This window comes from Chiloscyllium plagiosum, unplaced genomic scaffold, assembly GCF_037043375.1.
Source record: "Chiloscyllium plagiosum isolate Xiang-an unplaced genomic scaffold, Cpla_swu_hap1 HiC_scaffold_18, whole genome shotgun sequence".
Classification (NCBI taxonomy): domain Eukaryota; kingdom Metazoa; phylum Chordata; class Chondrichthyes; order Orectolobiformes; family Hemiscylliidae; genus Chiloscyllium; species Chiloscyllium plagiosum.
In genome coordinates this window covers 67959-86886 of record NW_028270156.1, presented here as the reverse complement: position 1 = coordinate 86886, position 18928 = coordinate 67959, and the positions used below count along the sequence as shown (strand labels likewise).

At 42.0% G+C, this 18928-nt stretch overlaps 1 protein-coding gene across 10 annotated transcripts in view; it reads right to left on the bottom strand.

Moving 5' to 3' along the window:
• Positions 1-18928, bottom strand: part of LOC122554676 (uncharacterized) — a 282146-nt gene that overhangs the window by 238764 nt on the left and 24454 nt on the right. For all 10 annotated transcript variants that reach the window (XM_087996227.1, XM_087996232.1, XM_087996228.1 and 7 more), the window contains exons 4-6: positions 13122-13268; positions 8831-8953; positions 8580-8747 (exon numbers count right to left, since the gene is read on the bottom strand). In XM_087996227.1, coding sequence (XP_087852353.1) covers positions 8580-8747; positions 8831-8953; positions 13122-13268 — 438 coding nt within the window. The remainder of the gene's footprint in view (positions 1-8579; positions 8748-8830; positions 8954-13121; positions 13269-18928) is intronic.

The window sequence follows — 18928 nt, the reverse complement described above, 5'->3', positions numbered from 1 at the left end:
AAAGTTCTGAAACAATGCAACAGCATATGAAACAGTAATTGCTGCTCCTGCAATTCGAGGAAATCACCTCCAGCACCTCAAATACCTCAAAAAAACGAGCAGCTGTTACAGCCAGAAATTTTTCCCGTCCTCCATCTTGAATTTCCCAGAATCCTCGATTGTTTTCTCTGGAGTGGCAGAGGGCTAGGGAAGACTTGATAGAAGTGTATATAATCATGAGATGCGTAGATAGGGTTTACAGTCAGAATCTTTTTCCAACAGTTGAAATGTCTAATATTAGGGGGCATGCATTTAAGGTGAGAGTGGAAAGTTCAAAGGAGATATGAGGGACAAGTTTTTTTAAAAGCAGAGAGTGGTAGGAGTCTGGAACACACACTGCCCAGGGTGGTGGAGGAATATATGATAAGGGTGTTTAAGTGACTTTTAGATAAGCATATGAATATGCAAGGAATGGAGGGATATGGACGAAGGGATTAGTTTAATTTGTGTCATGTCCAGCACAATATCATGAGCCAAAGGACCCTTTCCTGTACTGTACTATGAACAGAAGTACCTTACAAAATGAACCTGGAGGGACACTTAAGAGTGAATAAGGAAACAGTAGAGGAATTATACAGATATTTTGCATCGGTGTTTACAGTGGAAAATACTTCAAACATCACATTAATGCTAAAGAGTACTGGAAATGAATTAGGCACCATTTTGAGCACTGAGCAGTAATAGACAAACTAATGGAGCTGAAGGTAGATAAATCCCTGGTCCTAATGGCTTGCATCATGGAACCGAAAAGTAGCAGCAAAAAATAAAATAGTGGATGCATCGGTTGCAACTTTCTAAAATTTCTTGGATTCTGGAGAAGTACCAGAGGGTTGGAAAACTGCCAGTGCGACACCCCTATTCAAAAAGGTAAAGAGGCAAAAAGCGGGTAACTACAGGCCGAATAGCTTAACATCTATTGATGGAATCAATGAAAGTAGTAATTTATGCACATTTGGAAAACCATAATCGAATCAAGCAGAGACAGCATGGCTTCATATGAAAGGAAAGTTGTGTCTCAATAATTTATTAGAGTTTTTTTAAGGCTCAACTGCACTGGATAAAGGGGAACCACTGAACCTACTTCCAGAAAGGTACCTCACAAAAGGTTATGTCATAAGAGTCCTCTGTGCTGGAGATAGTATATTGGCATGAATAGAGAATTAGCTTAAAGGCAAAAAACAGCAGGTGGGGAGAAGGGGTTCTTTTTCAGATTGGTAATCTTAACCAGTGGGGTTCTGCAAGGATCAGTGTTGGGACCACAGCTGTTCACGATATACATGAATGGCTTGGAGAAAGGAAGCAAATGTACTGTAGCCAAAGTTGTAGACGACACAAAAATAGGTTTAAGGCAAGTTGTGAGAGGGATATAAATAGTTTAGAGAGATACTAACTGGTTAAGTAAGCAGACAAAAAGTTGACAAACGGAGTATAATGTGAATTTGTTCATTGTGCGAGAAAACAAAAGAACACATTATTACTTAAATGGAATTTAAAAACTGCAGAAAGTAAAAGACTTTGGAGTTTTGCTCAAGAAACATAAAACTAGCACACAGGTGTGAAAGATAATCAAGAAGCAGGTAATCAGGATGGCTCATGGAATGCTGGCCCTTATTTCAAGGGGGTTGGAGCATGTGGGAGTCTTACTGTAACTGTACAAGATGCTAATGAGGTGAATCTGGAGTACTGCGTGCAGTATTGGCTCTGTTAAGGAAAGATATTATTTCATTGGAGGCTGGTCAGAGAAGGTTAACTAGGTATGGGTGGAATGTCTCATGAAGAACAAGGGAGGACTGCAAATGCTGGAGATCAGAGTAAAGAGTGTGATGCTGGAAAAGCACAGCAGGTCAGGCAGCATCTGATTGTTCCTGATGAAGGGCTTATGCCTGAAACGTCAACTCTCCTTACTCCTCGGATGCTGACCTGCTGTGCTTTTCCAGCACCACACTCTGAAATGCCTTATGAGCAACGGCTAAATGGATTGGGGCCCTATTCACTGGATATTCTGGCATGGTCAAAGAACAAAGAAAATTTACAGCCCATGAACAGGTCCTTCGGCCCTCCGAGCCTGAGCCGATCCAAATGTACTGTCTAAACCTGTCAGTCAATTCCTAAGCATCTGTATCCCTCTGTTCCCCACCTACTCATGCATTTGTCCAGACGCATCTTAAATGAATCTACCGTGCCTGCCACTAACACCTCTGCTGGCAACGCGTTCCAAATGCCCACCATCCTCTGTGTGAAGTACTTACCGCATGTCTTAGAATAAAGGGATGCAAATTTAAAACTGAGATTAGGAGGAATTTCTTCTCAAGAGGGTGTGTGTCTTTGGAACTCCTTGCCACAGAGAGATAGTGGGTGGGGGTGGGCATAGAATCTTTGTGTAAATTTAAGGCTGAGACAGACAGATTCTTGGTCAGTAGGGAAATCATGGGTTATGCAGAAAACACATGAATGTAGATGCAAAAGAATGTTGGATCAGCCATGATCCTATTGAATACTGGAGCAGGCTTGAGAAGTCAAACAGTGTACTCCTGTTGCTATGTCTTTTGATCAGAATAATAAGTGCCTGCTATATCACAGAATCAGCAGAGTTGGTTGTGGTACAAGAGAAAACTATTCAACCCATCATGTCTGCAGCAGCTTTCCATCAAGCATTTTAATTTAGTACCATTCACCTACCTTTTTCCATATGGTTGCACAGTATTTTTATTCAAATAATAATCCAGAGACCCAGTACATGCCTTAATTGACTATATATCCACACTTCCAGGCAGTGCCTTCCAGGCCTGAGAAACACACCTGAAAATCACAGAAATCCTAAAGTGCAGGGAGAGGCCATTTGGCCCATCAGGTCTGTGCCAACCTTCCAATCAGCATTTCACCCAGACCCACCTCCGTCTCTACCCTATCCCCATAACCCTATATTTACCGCACCTAACCTACCTAGTCTGTACAACACTCGACACTATAGGCAATTCACCTAACCTGCATATCTTTGGACTGCTGCAGGGAACTGTAGCACCCAGCAGAAACCCATGCAGACACGGAGAAAACATCCAAACTCCACACTTTTTTTCCACATCAGTGGTTGTGTGTGTAACTTACTTTAAATCTGTGTCTTCTCATTCTTGATTCTTTTACAAGCGTTAGAAGTTTCTTCCTATCTACTCGATGCAAATCTCTCATTCTTTCAAAAACTTATTGAGCCTTTCTCCCCTCAAGAAGAACAGTTCCAATCCTTCTCACTGAAGTTTCACACACGGAATCACATCCACAGAGGTCTTCTCTATGCTCTCCAATGCGTTAATACCCTTCCTACTACATGGTGCCCAGAACTATGCATAATACTCCAGCTGAGGTCCAACAAATGCCATATACAACTTCAGCTTAGCCTCCTTGCTCTTGTACTCTCCGGGCCTATGAATAAGGCATACAGTATCCTTGGTTTTATTAACTGCTCTCTTCACAGTCTTGCCAACTTCAGTGATCTATGTAAAAATCACCCAGGTCCCTCTGCTCCAGCTACCCATTAAGTACAGGAAACCCTATTTTAAATTTATCTGCTCATTGTCTGCCTACCCCATACTTCTCTCATTGAACTCAATTTGCTACCTCTCTGCCTATCCCACCGACTCGGCTATGGCCTTTTTTGGAGAGCTATACTGTCCTCTTCGTAGCGTACAAAGCTTTCAAGTTTCATATCTGCACATTTTGAAACTGTCCTTGCACACCAAGATCTAGCTCATTTATCTAAAAGCAAGGGTCCCTTCAGAGCTGCACTACAAACCTTTCTCCATCCCAAATATATCGATTGACCACCATACTATGTTTCCGATTTCTCAGCCAATTTTGTATTCACATTACTAAGCTACCTTTTATTCCAAGAGGTATAACTTCTCGCACAAGTGTAGTCATAAGCAAATGCATTTTTAAAATCTATGTACATTACATCATGACCTTTACTGGTTCTTTGTTACCTCTGGAAAACTTCAGCAGCTTAATCAAACATAATCTCCGAAAATGATATGGAAGAAAACGTAGCTGGTCTAATTAAGCCTGCAGACTATACAAAGATTGGAGGAGTTGCAGATAGTGAGAAGACTTATCTCAGGATGCAGCAGGATATAAGTCAGATGGAGGCATGGGCAGAAAAATGGCAGATAGAGTTTCATCCAGACAATGTGAGGTGATGCATTTTGCAAGTTCAAGTACAAGTGGACATTATACAGAGAATGGCAGAACCCTTCAGAGAAGTACTGATATACAGAGAGATCTGGGTGTGCAGATCCACAGATTACTGAAGTGGCAGCGCAGGTAGATAACAAAAAAGGCTTATGGCATGCTTGCCTTCAATGGAAGGGGCACTGAATATAAGGATAGACAAGTTACGCTGCAGCTTTAGAGAACTTTAGTTAGGCCATACTTAGAATATTGTGTACAGTTCTGGTCACCATACTACCAGAAGGATGTGGATGCTTTGGAGAGGCTTCAGAAAAGGTTTATCAGGATGTTGCCTGATATGGGGGATTTAAGCTACAAAGAAAGGTTGGATAGTCTGGGTCTGTTTTCACTGGAACGCAGGAGGTTGAGGGGCGACCTAATAGAAGTTCATAAGATTGTGAATGGCATGGATAGAGTGGAAAGTATAAAGTTAGCAGGGATGACAGTGCAGGAACAATGGCGGATATTTCTGTGTATATCTGTGCAGAAGTTGCAAGATCAGTCCATTCCAAAAAGGAAGAAAGATCCTAGGAGGAGGCATGGGTGGCCGTGGCTGACGAGGGAAGTTAAGAAACATACAGAGTTAAAAGAGAAAATGTATAACATAGCAAAGATAAGTGGGAAAACGGAGGACTGGGAAGCTTTTAAAGAACAACAGAGGATTATTAAGAAGGAAATACGCAGAGAAAAAATGAGGTACGAAGGTAAACTGGCCAATAATATAAAGGAGGATGCTGATGATACTAAGCTGGGTGGCAGGGTGAAATGTAATGAGGATGTTAGGAGATTACAGAGTGACCTGGACAAGTTAGGTGAGTGGTCAGATGCATGGCAGATGCAGTTTAATGTGGATAAATTTATGGTTATCCACTTTGGTGGCAAGAACAGGAAGGCAGATTACTACCTAAATGGAATCAATTTAGGTAAAGGGGCAGTACAGAGAGGTCTGGGTGCTCTTGTACACCAGTCAATGAAGGTAAGCATGCAGGTACAGCAGGTAGTGAAGAAGGCCAATAGCATGCTGGCCTTCATAACAAGAGGGATTGAGTATAGAAGCAAAGAGGTTCTTCTGCAGCTGTACAGGGCCCTGATAAGACCACACCTGGAGTACTGTGTGCAGTTCTGGTCTCCAAATTTGAGGAAAGACATTCTGGCTATTGAGGGAGTGCAGCATAGATTCATGAAGTCAATTCCTTACACTGAAAGACTGGAGCGATTGGGCTTGTATACCCTTGAGTTTAGAAGACTGAGAGGGGATCTGATTGAGACATATAAGATTATTAAAGGATTGACATTCTGGAGGCAGGAAACATGTTTCCGCTGATGGGTGAGTGCTGAACCAGAGGACACAGGTTAAAAATTTGGGGTAGACCATTTAGGACAGAGATGAGGAGAAACTTCTTCACCCAGAGAGTGGTGGCTGTGTGGAATGCTCTGTCCCAGAGGGCAGTGGAGGCCCAGTCTCTGGATTCATTTAAGAAAGAGTTGGATAGAGCTCTCAAGGATTGTGGAATCAAGGGTTATGGAGATAAGGCAGGAACAGGATACTGATTAAGGATGATCAGCCATGATCATATTGAATGGTGGTGCAGGCTCGAAGGGCAGAATGGCCTACTCCTGCACCTATTGTCTATTGTTTCTCCGCCCAGGGTGGAGGGGTCAATTACTAGGGAACACAGGCTGGTCTAATTAGTAAGTTTCCAGACTATACAAAGATTGGAGTTGCAGATAGCAAGAAGTCTTGTCACAAGATACAGCAGGATATACATCAGCTGGAGGCATGGGCAGAAAAATGGCAGATGGGAGTTTCATCCAGACAAACGTGAGGTGTTGCATTTTGGTGCAAGGGAGTTGGGGGGGGGGGGGGGGCAGGGGTATGGAAGAGATGTGCAAGGCATGTTTTTCATACAAAGGGTGTTGAGTGCGTGGATTGCATGGCCAGTGGAGGTGGTAGAAGCAGACACATGCAGCATTCAAGAAGCACCCTGGACGAATACACGAATAGGAAGGGAATAGAGAAATACGAATCCTGTAAGTGAAGACAGTTTTAATGTGGAAGGGCAAAATCTGGCGGCACAAGCTTGGAGGGCTAAAGGGTCTCTTCCTGTGCTATACTGTATTTTTTGCTTTGTTCAAACACGATTTCCTCTTTAGAAATTCATGTTAACTCTTCCTAAACAATCCACCTTTTCCATATGAGTTCATTCTATAACGAATAACCTCACACCCCTTAAATGAGTAATGAACCTCAGTTATGACACAGCCTTTATCATTCTGTAATCAATAACTGTCTGTAACACTCAGCAAATTTAGCATATAAGGTTAATTGAAAAGTGGACATGGTGACTCACTAGTCTCTAAGGTGAGACCAGATAAAATTTCAGATGTTGCTGTGTTAATAACAGAGGAATTACTAGCACTCACTATTATCACCACAAAGGAACTGACAGCAACATTGGGAATCTGTAAACCTGCAGAATAATGGAAAATTCAGAAGTTACTGATAGTGATTCTTTTTCTCCAGAGGGTTTGCTGTTTAGGCTCCCATAACAGTCAATGGAAAATAATAAACTGGTGGGAATGTCTACATATACATTATTAATCGCATATGGAGCGGGGGGGGAAGGGGGGAGGGGGCAAGAAATAACCTAGTAGTATAATCACTGGACTGTTACTTCAGAGACCCAGGTAATGCTTTGGTTCGAATCCCCCCATGGCAAATGGTGGCATTAGAATTCAATTCTTTTCAATACAGAATTAAGAGTCTAAATGATTGCTGATTGTTGGAAAAAGCCATCTGGTTCACTAATGCCCTTTAAGGAATGATATCTGCTGTCCTTACTTGGTCTGACCCTACATGTGACTCCAGCTCTTAACTGCCATCTGGGCAATTAGGGATGGGCAATAAATGCTGGCCTAGCTGGCAACGCCCTTATCCTATGAATGTACCTTTTAAAAACAAAATTGTGACACATGGAAAAAGTTAGATATTATTGTATTAATTTCAAAATTATGTAACACATCAGCCCAGAAAAGCTAATTTTAGATATTATTAATCAACCTTATTGTTACACGTCTGGAACATGTTGGACTTGAACCTCTGCTTCCTGGATCAGAGGTAGGGACACTACCCAACACCACAATAACCCGTCCAAATGCCAGCAAGTGATATTTCTAAAATGAGCTAATTTTATTCAAATTTTACCTTATCTTAATTATTAACTGCAAAACTGCCAAGCTAAATGAAAGGAATCCAGTGTCTTAATCACCATGGCTTGCTGTGAGAATATTTCAATAGGATTGATTGCTTACAGACATCGACGTTGTTGCATATCTGGAGATCCAGTTGATTTCGTATCAGATTTAAATTGCAATCAGAAAGAAAAGGAATCCATGCCTCAGCAATCACTAGATCTTTGTAAGCAACCTTCTTTGATGTCCAAAGTTAAAAATCACACAACACCAGGTTATAGTCCAACAGGTTTAATTGGAAGCACACTAGCTTTCGAAGCGACGCTCCTAGCTTTCGGAGCGACGCTCCTTCATCAGGTGATGCAGGAACGTCGCTCCGAAAGCTAGTGTGCTTCCAATTAAACCTGTTGGACTCTAACCTGGTGTTGTGTGATTTTTAACTTTGTACACCCCAGTCCAACACTGGCATCTCCAAATCATGACTTCTTTGATGTCAGTAATGAGCACCTTTGCTTTCCTGCTGACCATAAAATCCAGCTAAAATGTATTTCATAAGGAGAAACTGGCCACAGCCAGCAGTCAGTAATAAAAGCAACGTCCTTCCTTTCGAATGCAACCACGCATTAAGAACTTCTAAGTCTTTAATCTTCTAGATCTTCAACAAAGAATGCAATGCATTTAGCTTCAAACAGTTTAATAATTCTTCTCTACTTAACTCAATCCTCAACGTCTACAGAAATTTAACATCCTTCTTGAGATCTCTTTACCTGTACTAACACTAAAGACCTAAAGACATTTTACTCTTAAGTGAAACTTACGTAGACTGAAAATGTCACAAAACAAACACAAGGATAGAGAACAGTTCACAAAAAAAGTTAACATAATGCACAAATCAATATTAACTGCCCTCAAGTGAAGATAAATTGAACTTTTCTCTTGGATCCATGTATTAAAAGAAAAGCAAATTCCTAAATATGACAAACTATTTAACCATCTTAAAACCACAATAGCTGCTTGATACCGGAACAAAGTAGCATTATGAATCATGAAACAAAGTTTTCTCTAATGAAAGCGATCGAAAAAGTGTATAAATGCAAATGCTGCAATGAGTTCTCCTTATCACTCACCTCAATTTCTTCACTAGGCAGTGTTACTTGTTGAGGTCCATGATTCGAAACAGCAGCTAACTGAAGCTCAATGATATAGGCCTCTTTTTCAGCCAGTTTTTTGTCCTTCTCAGCAAGCATCATGTCCATATTGGAACCACGTTGCAACTGTGCTTCTAGTTCTGTAAGCTAGAAGTTATTTAAAATTAGGATGTCATAATTTGCAATTCATAGATTCCTACGCAAGTAAACAGATGCTTTTAAAATCTTACCGTCTTCTTCAATTCTGTATCTTTTTTCATAATTTGTGTTTCCAACTCTTCAACCTTTTTCCTCAACATTAATATTTTACCCCTATTGGCAGCTGCATGTTCCTGATCACCATCACTTGATTGCTATAATTAAACCACACATGAAAATGTATCCATTTAATTTCATTAGCATTTTCACATTTTATTTCTAATTTACTATAGGTTTTTTATTACTGCTTAAATACTCAATGATCGTTTAGTTCCTTTCATAAATCAGAAATGACAATTTAGAATGATCTAACACAAGAGGCCATCATTCAGCCTACTCCCTGTATTAATTCTTTGAAAACACTATCAAGTTATTCTCAATCCCTTTCTTTTAACATCGAATTTTACAAATTTTTATTACGTAGTATCAAATTCTATCCTGGAATTTATGACTGAATATACTTTCATTATATTTCCAAGCAATGCATTCCAAATCATAAGGTGCCATGTAGATTTCTCAGATCTCCTCCAGCTCCTTTCACAATCACCATTAGTTTATGTCCTTTGCTTACTGAACTTTGTGCTGCTAGGAACAGTTTCTATATCGCAAATTATTGTTTATACACTCAGATTAAAATTCAGGAGATGTGCGTGACAACAGGGCAAGGCTACCTTTCAAAGATCAGGCAAGTTTACAGCAAAGGAAACAACAAATCACAGGAGGACTGAAGAAAATGCTAGAAATAAGAGTCTAGATTAGATTAGGTTCCTGATGAAGGTCTTTTGCCCGAAACATTGATTTTCCTGCTCCTCGGATGCTACCTGACCTGCTGTGCTTCTCCAGCACCAATCTAATCTAGACTCTGATTTCCAGCATCTGCAGTCCTCACTTTTGCCTTGAAGAAAGCAGCGAGCCAGACATTGTCTATATGGACTTCAGTAAGGCTTTTGACAAGGTTCCACATGGTAGGCTGGTTAGCAAGGTTAGATCATATGGAAACAAGGAGAACTAGCCATTTGGATAATTACAAAATTGGCTTGAAGGCTGGAGACAGAGGTTGGTGGTGAAGTGTTGCTTTTCAGACAAGAGGCCTGTGACCAGTGGTGTGCCTCAAGGATTGGTGCTGGGTCATTTAAATAAATCATTTGGATGTGAATACAGGGGGCATGTTTACTAAGTTTGCAGATGACACCAAAATTGGAGGTGTCATGGACAACCAAGAAGTTTACCTCAGAATACAACAGGGTCTTGATCAAATGGGCCAATGGGCTAAGGAGTGGCAGATGGAGTTTAATCTAGATAAATGTGAGGTGCTACATTTTGATAAGCCAAACCAGGGCAGGACTTAACACACTTAATGATCATGGGGACTGTTGCCCAACAAAGAGACCTTGGAGTGCAGGTTCATAACTCCTTGAAAGTGGAGTCGCAGGTAGTCTGGATAGTGAAGGTGGCGTTTGGTACAAAAGAACAAACGGAAGTGCACCACAGGAACAGGCCCTTCAGCCCTCCAAGCCTGTGCCGATCATCAATCCCTAACCACACTAAATAACAAATCTCCTGTCCTTATTCAGTCCATATCCCTCTATTCTGTCCCTATTCATGTATCTATCCAGATGCCTCTTAAATGTCGTCAATGTGCCTGCTTCCACCACCTGTTCTGGTAGTGCGTTCCACGCTCCTACCACTCTCTGTGTGAAGAACTTCCCTCGCACATCTCCATTAAACTTTCCCCCTCTCACCTTGAACCTGTGCCTCCTTGTAATTGAAACTTCAACTCCAGAAAAAAGCCTCTGACTATCCACCGTATCTATGCCTCTCATAATTCGATAGACCTGTATGAGGTCTCCTCTCAGCTGCCGTCCTTCCAGTGAAAACAATGCTAGCCATTTAACCTTTCCCCAGAGCCAATGTCCTCAGAACCAGGCAACATCCTCGTGAACCTTCTCTGCACTGTCTCCAAAGCTTCCATGTCCTTCAGGTAGTGTGGTGACCAAAATGTCACACAAGACTCCAAATGCAGACTAACAAAGGTTTTATATAGCTGCAATATGGTTTGCCAACTCTTATAATCCACCGGCTTGGGCATGGAGTACAAGCTTAGTCAAAAAGAAAAAGGAAGCATATGATAGGTCTAGGAACTACAAACTGATAAAGCCCCGAAGAGTATAGAGAAATCAGGAAGGAACTTGAACGCAGATTAGGAATGCTAAAAGGAGCCATGAATCGAATTTAGCAAACAACACCAACGCAGATCCCAAGGCTTTTTATGCATTTACTAGAAGAGGGTAGCAAGGAAAAGAATAGGTCCACTCAAGGACAAAGGAAGGAAATTATAAGTGGAGTCACAAGAAATAGGAGAGCCCCTGAATGAGTACTTTGTATCAATATTCACCAAGGAGAAGCACATGACTGATGCTGAGGTCTGGGATGAATAATCTAGAGAATGTCAATATATTGAAGGATACAGTACGCTTGCCTTTATTGGTCGCTGTATTGAGTATAGGAGTTGTGAGGTCATGCTGCAGCTATATAAGGGCATTGGTTAGGTCACTTTTGGAATATTGCGTTCATTTCTGGTTGCCCTGCCATAGGAAGGATGTTGGTGAAACCTGAAAAGATTCAGAAAAGATATACAAGAATGTTTCCAGGGTTTAAATGACAGGGAGAGACTTAATAGGCTCGGTTTATTTTCCCTGGAGCAGCAGAGGCTGAGGGTTGACCTTACAGAAGTTTATAAAATCATGAGGGGCATAAATAGAATCAATAGTCAAGATCTTTTCCTCAGGGGAGTCCAAAACTAGACGACATAGGTTTAAGATGAGACGGAAAAGATTTAAAAGGGACCGAAGGGGCAACCTTTTCACACAGAGGGTGGTCTATGTATGGAATGAGCTGTCAGAGGACGTGTTGGAAGCCGGTACAATTACAACATTTAAAAGGCATCTGGATGGATCTATGAATAGGAAGGGTTTTAATGGATAAGGACCAAATGCTGACAAATGGGATGAGATTTATTTAGGTATCTGGTTGGCATCGACAAGTTGGACCGAAGGGTCAGTTTCCACGCTGTACATCTCTATGACTCTACACGCCTGAGTCATCTCTTTGGAAAAGTTATACTTCCTTGTTCATTCCCCACAGCCATGCAGATAGAACATAGAACAGTGCAGCATAGTACAGGCCCTTCGGCCCTCGATATTGTGCCGATCTCTTATCCTACTCTAAGTTCAAATTAATTTTTGGGCGGCATGATGGCACAGAGACCAGGGTTCAATTCCTGCCTCAGGTGTGTGGAGTTTGCACATTCTCCCGGTGTCTGTGTGGGTTTCCTCCGGGTGCTCTGGTTTCCTCCCTCAATCCAAAAATGTGCAGGTTAGGTGAATTGGCCATGCTAAATTGCCCGTAGTGTTAGGTGAAGGGGTAAATGTAGGGGAATGGGTCTAGGTGGGTTGCGCTTCGGCAGGTCGGTGTGGACTTGTTGGGCCGAAGGGCCTGTTTCCACACTGTATGTAATCTAATCTAATCTAAGATAATTTACATACCCTTTTTACTAATATCTATGTGCATATCCAAGAGATGCTTAAATGTCCCTATTGTATCTGGCTCTACTACCACTGTGAGCAGTGCATTCCACACACCCACCACTCTCTGTGTAAAAAGCCTACCTCTGACACCTCCCTTAAACCTTTCCCCAATCATCTTAAAATTATGCCCCCTCATGATAGCCATATCCGCCCTGGGAAAAAGTCTCTGGCTATCCACTTCTATCTATGCCTCTCAACATCTTGTTCACATCTATCAAGTCACTTCTCATCCTTCTTCACTCCAATAAGAAAAGTCTGAGCCTTCTCAATCTTTCTTCATAAAACATGCCTTCCAGTCCTAGTAAATCTCCTCTGCACCCTCTCGAAAGCTTCCACATCCTTCCTCCAATGAAGCAACCAGAACTGAACACAATATTCCAAGTGCAGTCTCGCCAGATCTTTCCATTTTAGGTATATAATTTCTTTCCAAAGATCATGATATCCTTTAAGGCATGCAAAATCTAACAGAAGTAAATCCTTCTCATTTCCTCTTTGGTTCCTTTATTTTGAACATGTGCCGTTTATTTCTGCCACAATGGAATTATCAACATATCACTTAAACTAATGTGAACATTAACTCAGACAAGACTTTGTGAAAGTACAATATATGCTCCCATTTTAATATAATGATTGTCCACATAGAATCTGTTTTCTGTTGCCTGCAAAGTCCCTCCTCGGCAGGTTGCCACCTTATTCCCAGTCACTAAGTATAGAAAATAGCAGTAACATGCCATACCTTGTGTTTTCCAGTTGTCTGCTCTTTAACACTAGAAGCACCTAGTTGCTTCTTCACATCTTCCAGCTGGGCAGAAAGTGATGTGACCTTTGCCTTTGTCTGCAGCTTCATTTTGGAAATTTTTGCTTCAAAGGCTTCTTTGTCTTCCTGTAGTAAACCAAATTAATTGTTACATTGCAAAAGTGTGAAATTTGTATAATACTCCACTTCAAAGTTGATTGCTCCAGGACAGTAATTTTAATCAAAGGTTTTATTAGGATTGTGATATACATGTTTAGTGGGTCAGGCTGTTAATGTTTATGGAACAAAGGCAGGTGGCACAAGGAGTTAAGACTCAGATCAGCCGTGATCTAACTGGATAGCAGAGGCTCTTGAGGAATTAACTGATCTTCTGGTGTAGTTGCAAGTACACTCCTAGCTCTCTTGCTGCCAATCTTGAAATTGTGACCCCTAGTTACTGACATACCAACTTGTGGAAACAGAATGTCCTTTTTTACCATGTCAAAATTGTTCATAATTTTGAACACCTCAGTTATGTCACCTCAATGGTGGGCGGCACGGTGGCACAGTGGTTAGCACTGCTGCCTCACAGCGCCAGAGACCCGGGTTCAATTCCTGACTCAGGCGACTGACTGTGTGGAGTTTGCACATTCTCCCCGTGTCTGCATGGGTTTCCTCCGGGTGCTCCGGTTTCCTCCCACAGTCACAAAGATGTGCGGGTCAGGTGAATTGGCCATACTAAATTGCCCGTAGTGTTAGGTTAAAGGGGTAATTGTAGGGGTATGGGTCGGTGTGGACTTGTTGGGCCGAAGGGCCTGTTTCCACACTAAGTAATCTAATCTAATCTTCTTTGTTCCAAGCAGAAAGAAAGGTAATAAGGAAAAGCCAGGGAACTATAGACCAGTGAGCCTGACATCGGTGGTGGGCAGGTTGTTGGAGGGAATCCTGAGGGATAGTATTGACATGTATTTGGAAAGGCAAGGACTGGTTAGGGATAGTCAGCATGGCTTCATGCATGGGAAATCATGCCTCACAAACTTGATTGAGCTTTTTGAAGAAGTAACAAAGAGGATTGTTAAGGGCAGAGCGGTGGAGATGGTCTATATGGACTTCAGTAAGGCATTCGACTGGGTTCCTCATGGGAGACTGATTAGCAAGGTTAGAACTCATGGAATATAGGAAGAAGTAGCCATCGAAGTAGAAGACAGAGGGTGATGGTTGAGGGTTGCTTCTCATACTGAGGCCTGTGACCAGTGGTGTGTCACAAGGATCGGTGCTGGGTCCACTGCTTTTCGTCATTTATAGAAATGATTTGGATGCGAACAAAAGAGGTATAATTAGTGTTATGAAGCTGTGGGTACACTGTACCTATGAGAGAGTTAAAAGCGAGCCATGACAGCATCAAGTGTTCTGAATGAGATATAATGTAACATTTGGTCAAACAACTCAATTTGCCTGGAGACAAAAACAAATTTGATTTTGACCAGTTTAAATTATACCCCAAATACCAACCTTCAAACAAGTTTGAACTGAGTACATTGACAATCTTAAAAGCAAATGACACAATTTGTTGCTTTGGGGGTATAAGACTGGGGAAAATTGAACAGTTGGGAGGAGAACTGCCAAGCCACCAGCATGTAAAAAGACTGCCCAAAAAATAGCTCTCTTAAAGGTACTTTTATCGATCAGTAACCAGTGAAGCAGAATCCCCAAGAAGAAAAGACAGGAATACAGAGAAGAACTAAAGCTGCCTAGTTTTGAGATAAGAAGTTTTGTTTTGTAAATCTTAATCAGGATTTTTATCAGACCAGTATTGTAGAGGGGAAAGTAAAAGATAGGTTAGAGGAAGAAGTTGTAAATAGTTGTTAGATAATTATTCTCGGTTATTACTTTAAGAAAAAAAAAGTTAATTTTTACTTTAAGTATTTCTTGACCTTTTAAATTTTCAGATTACTGCACGGGATAAATCTTTTCTGTGTTGCTAGTTTTAAATTAGCAGAGGGGTTTACACCATGTTGTAACATTAGTAAGTTTGCAGATAACACCAAAATTGGAGGTGTAGTGGACAGTAAAGAAGCTTCTCTCAGAGTACAACAGGATCTTGATCAGATAGGCCAATGGACTGGGGATGGCAGATAGAGTTTAATTTAGATAAATGAGAGGTACTGCATTTTGGAAAAGCAAATCAGAGCAGGACTTATACACTTAATGGTAAGGTCCTGGGGAGTGTTGCTGAATAAAGAGACTTTGGAGTGTAGGTTCATAGTTCCTTGAAAGGGGAGTCGTAAGTAGATAGGTTAGTGAAGAAAGTGTTTGGTATGCTTTCCTTTATTGGTCAGAGCATTAAGTATAGAAGTCGCCCATAGTGTTAGGTGCATTAGTCAAAGGAAAATGGGTCTGGGTGGGTTACTCTTCGGAGGGTCAGTGTGAACTTGTTGGGCCGAAGGGCCTGTTTCCACGCTGTAGGGAATGTAATCTAATCTAATCTAATGTTGCGGTGTACAGGGCATTAGTTAAGCCATCTTTGGAATATTGCGTGCAATTCTGGTCCCCTTCCTATCAGAAGGACGATGTGAAATTGGAAAGGATTCAGAAAAGATTTACAAGGACATTGCCAGGGTTGGAAGATTTGAGCTACAGGGAGAGGCTAAATAGGCTGAGGGTGTTCTCCGTACAGCGTCGGAGGTTGAAGGGTGACGTTATGGAACTTTATAAAATCATAAGGGGCATGGATAGGATAAATAGACAAGGTCTTTTCCCTGGGGTGAAGGAGTTTAGAACTAGAGGGCATAGGTTTTGGGTGAGAGAGGCACGATATAAAAGGGACCTAAGGGGCAAGTTTTTCCACGCAGAGGGTGGTGCGTGTATGGAATGGTACAGACTGGCACAATTCCAACATTAAAAGACATCTGCATGAACAGGAAAGGTTTAGAGGGATTTGGGCCAAGTGCTGGCAACTGGGACTAGATTAGGTTAGGATATCTGGTCAGCATGGATGAGTTGGACCAAAGAATCTGTTTCCGTGCTGGACATCTCTATGACTATGAGAATAAACCCAGTCTCTCTAATCTTTTCTTGTATCTAACATCCTTCAGTCCTGATATCATTCTGGCAAGTCTCCTCTGAACTATCTTCAGGGGTTTAACATCCTTCTTTAAATAAGGTATCCATAACAGAACACAATACTTCAAACGTGGTCTGACCAATTATTTGTAGAGGTGTAATATCACCTACTTGCTCTTATACTCTATGCCTTCTATTTATAAAAGCAAGGATTCTCGAAATCTTCTGAACAATTATTTCACAACACCATGTTATAGTCCAACAGGTTTATTTGAAATCACAAGTTTTTGGAGCGCTGCTTCTTCGTCACATGAAGTGGAGGAAAGTGCACAAGGGCAGAATTTATATACAGAGAAATAAAGGCAAGATAATTCTACGTCATTAAGTGTGTTAAAAGACAAGTATAAATTAATTAAGGCACAGAAATAATTACAAATAATCAAAAATAAGATAGTGGATTGTAATAAGACTGTAATTATCTCTCTGCATTTATTAATCAGGTCATAGGTCATCTCTTCACTTACTATTCAGCTGTTGACACTTTACTCACACCATCTGAACAGTTTGATCACCTGTAAAGACTTGTTATTCAACCTGTTGACATTCCACTTACAATTTGCACTTACTTTTTGACGTTCTTAATTACCTGGAATTATCTAGATTAGATTAGATTACATTAGATTAGATTACATTACAGTGTGGAAACAGGCCCTTCGGCCCAACAAGTCCACACCGACCCGCCGAAGCGCAACCCACCCATACCCCTACATTTACCCCAATTCACCTGACCTGCACATCTTTGGACTGTGGGAGGAAACCGGAGCACCCGGAGGAAACCCACGCAGACACGGGGAGAACGTGCAAACTCCACACAGTCAGTTGCCTGAGGCGGGAATTGAACCCGGGTCTCAGGCGCTGTGAGGCAGCAGTGCTAACCACTGTGCCACCATGCCGCCCACTATTATCTTTCTGCATGCTCTGTACTTGTCTGCTTCCCTTCACTTCACTTGATGAAGCAGCAGCACTCCAAAAGCTTGTGATCTCAGGTAAACCAGTTGTATTAATAACATGGCATTGTGTGATTTCTGACTTTGTCCAGCCCAGTCCAACACTGGCACCTCGACATAATTAGTGAGCTTTCAGAAGATTTGTAGCCACCCTTCCCTACATCAAAGACATCTTGGAAATGATTGCCAGACTACTCAAACCTCTTAGCATCGTGGTAGCCCACAGACCCACCAACACACTAAAACAGCAGCTAATGAACTTGAAACTCCCTATACAGACAAGCAAAACAAATGTCATTTACAAAATACCTTGCAAGAACTGTAACAAACACAACATTGGACAAACAGGCAGAAAATTAGCCACCAGGATACATGAAGATCAACTAGCTACAAAAAGACATGACCCATTATCACTCGTGCCCTTACATACAGATGAGGAAGTACATCACTTTGACTGGGACCATACATTCATACTAGGACAAGGCAAACAGAGACATGGACAAGAATTCCTAGAAGCATGGCATTCCAACCGGAACTCTGTCAACTAACACATCGGGATATCCAAGATGGCGGCGACCCAGCAAGTCTGAGTCTATAGTGCTCCTCCCAAGACTTGGGTAAAGTGAGTCACCCACCCCCACCACACTCACCAAATCATTTATAATAGCTGTTTAATTTAATTAGTTGCTTAGTATTACATTTAAACAATCTAATATTTAGTGAAAATGACCAAAGGGAAGGGACCCCGGAGCTCTCAGCAAGCAGGAACCCCTCCCCCACCCTCTCCAGCTGCAGCTGAGGCGTCCACAGCCGCCCCGGGGGACTTACCTACAGTGACAAGCCTTGTGGAAATGATCTCCAAACTGGATGCGAAGATCGACGCTTTTATTGAAGAATCCCGAAATCGATGGGACTCACTCTCGGCCGCGCTGCAGAAGCACGACCGAGACATCCAGGAAATCGAGCGCCGAGTTGGAGGGGCGGAGTTAAAGGCCGCGACCTCCGAAACGACAGCGCAATCGGCCGTGGATCAGGTCCGAACTCTCGAACAGCGAGTCCGGACCTTAGAGAATTACATTGACGACCTCGATAATCAAAAAAATATTCGTTTGCTGGGCCTTCCCGAACGGGAAGAGGAAGGCCAGCTTACAGCGCTCCTCGAGCAGTGGCTGCCACAGCTTTTAAATCTGGAAGCTGGATCAGGCCAGGTAAGGGTGGAATGGGCCTACCGGGTTGCAATGCGCGGGCCCGGCTCGAACCAGCGCCCATGCCCGGTCATGTTCCGGCTGCAGAGCTATAGGATGAGGCAGATATTCCCAGAAGCTTCTAGAAATCTTGGAAAAGACCCCCAAGCTATGATCTACAGAGGATCCAAGATCATGTAATTCCAGGACTTTTCCCTACCTCTGGTCCGAAAGAGGAAGGCATTCGACGAGGCGAAGCAGCGTTTAAGGGACTTAAATATTCAATACTCCTTACACTACTCAGCGACGCTACGCTTTAACCATGAAGGATCCTTGTATAACTTCGGATCACCAGAAAAGGCTAAGGAATTCTTGGACTCTCTTAGATAAATTGTAAGAGATAATGGATGTTGGTTTGCCCTTCCCCCCGCTTTGGTTTATATCCCCCCCCTTTTTTTCTTTTTTCTTACCTTACTGTTTAATATTATCATGGGGGGGTGGGGAGAGGGATTAGATTTTCTCCCCCCCCTTGGGGTTGTTTTCTTTTATTATT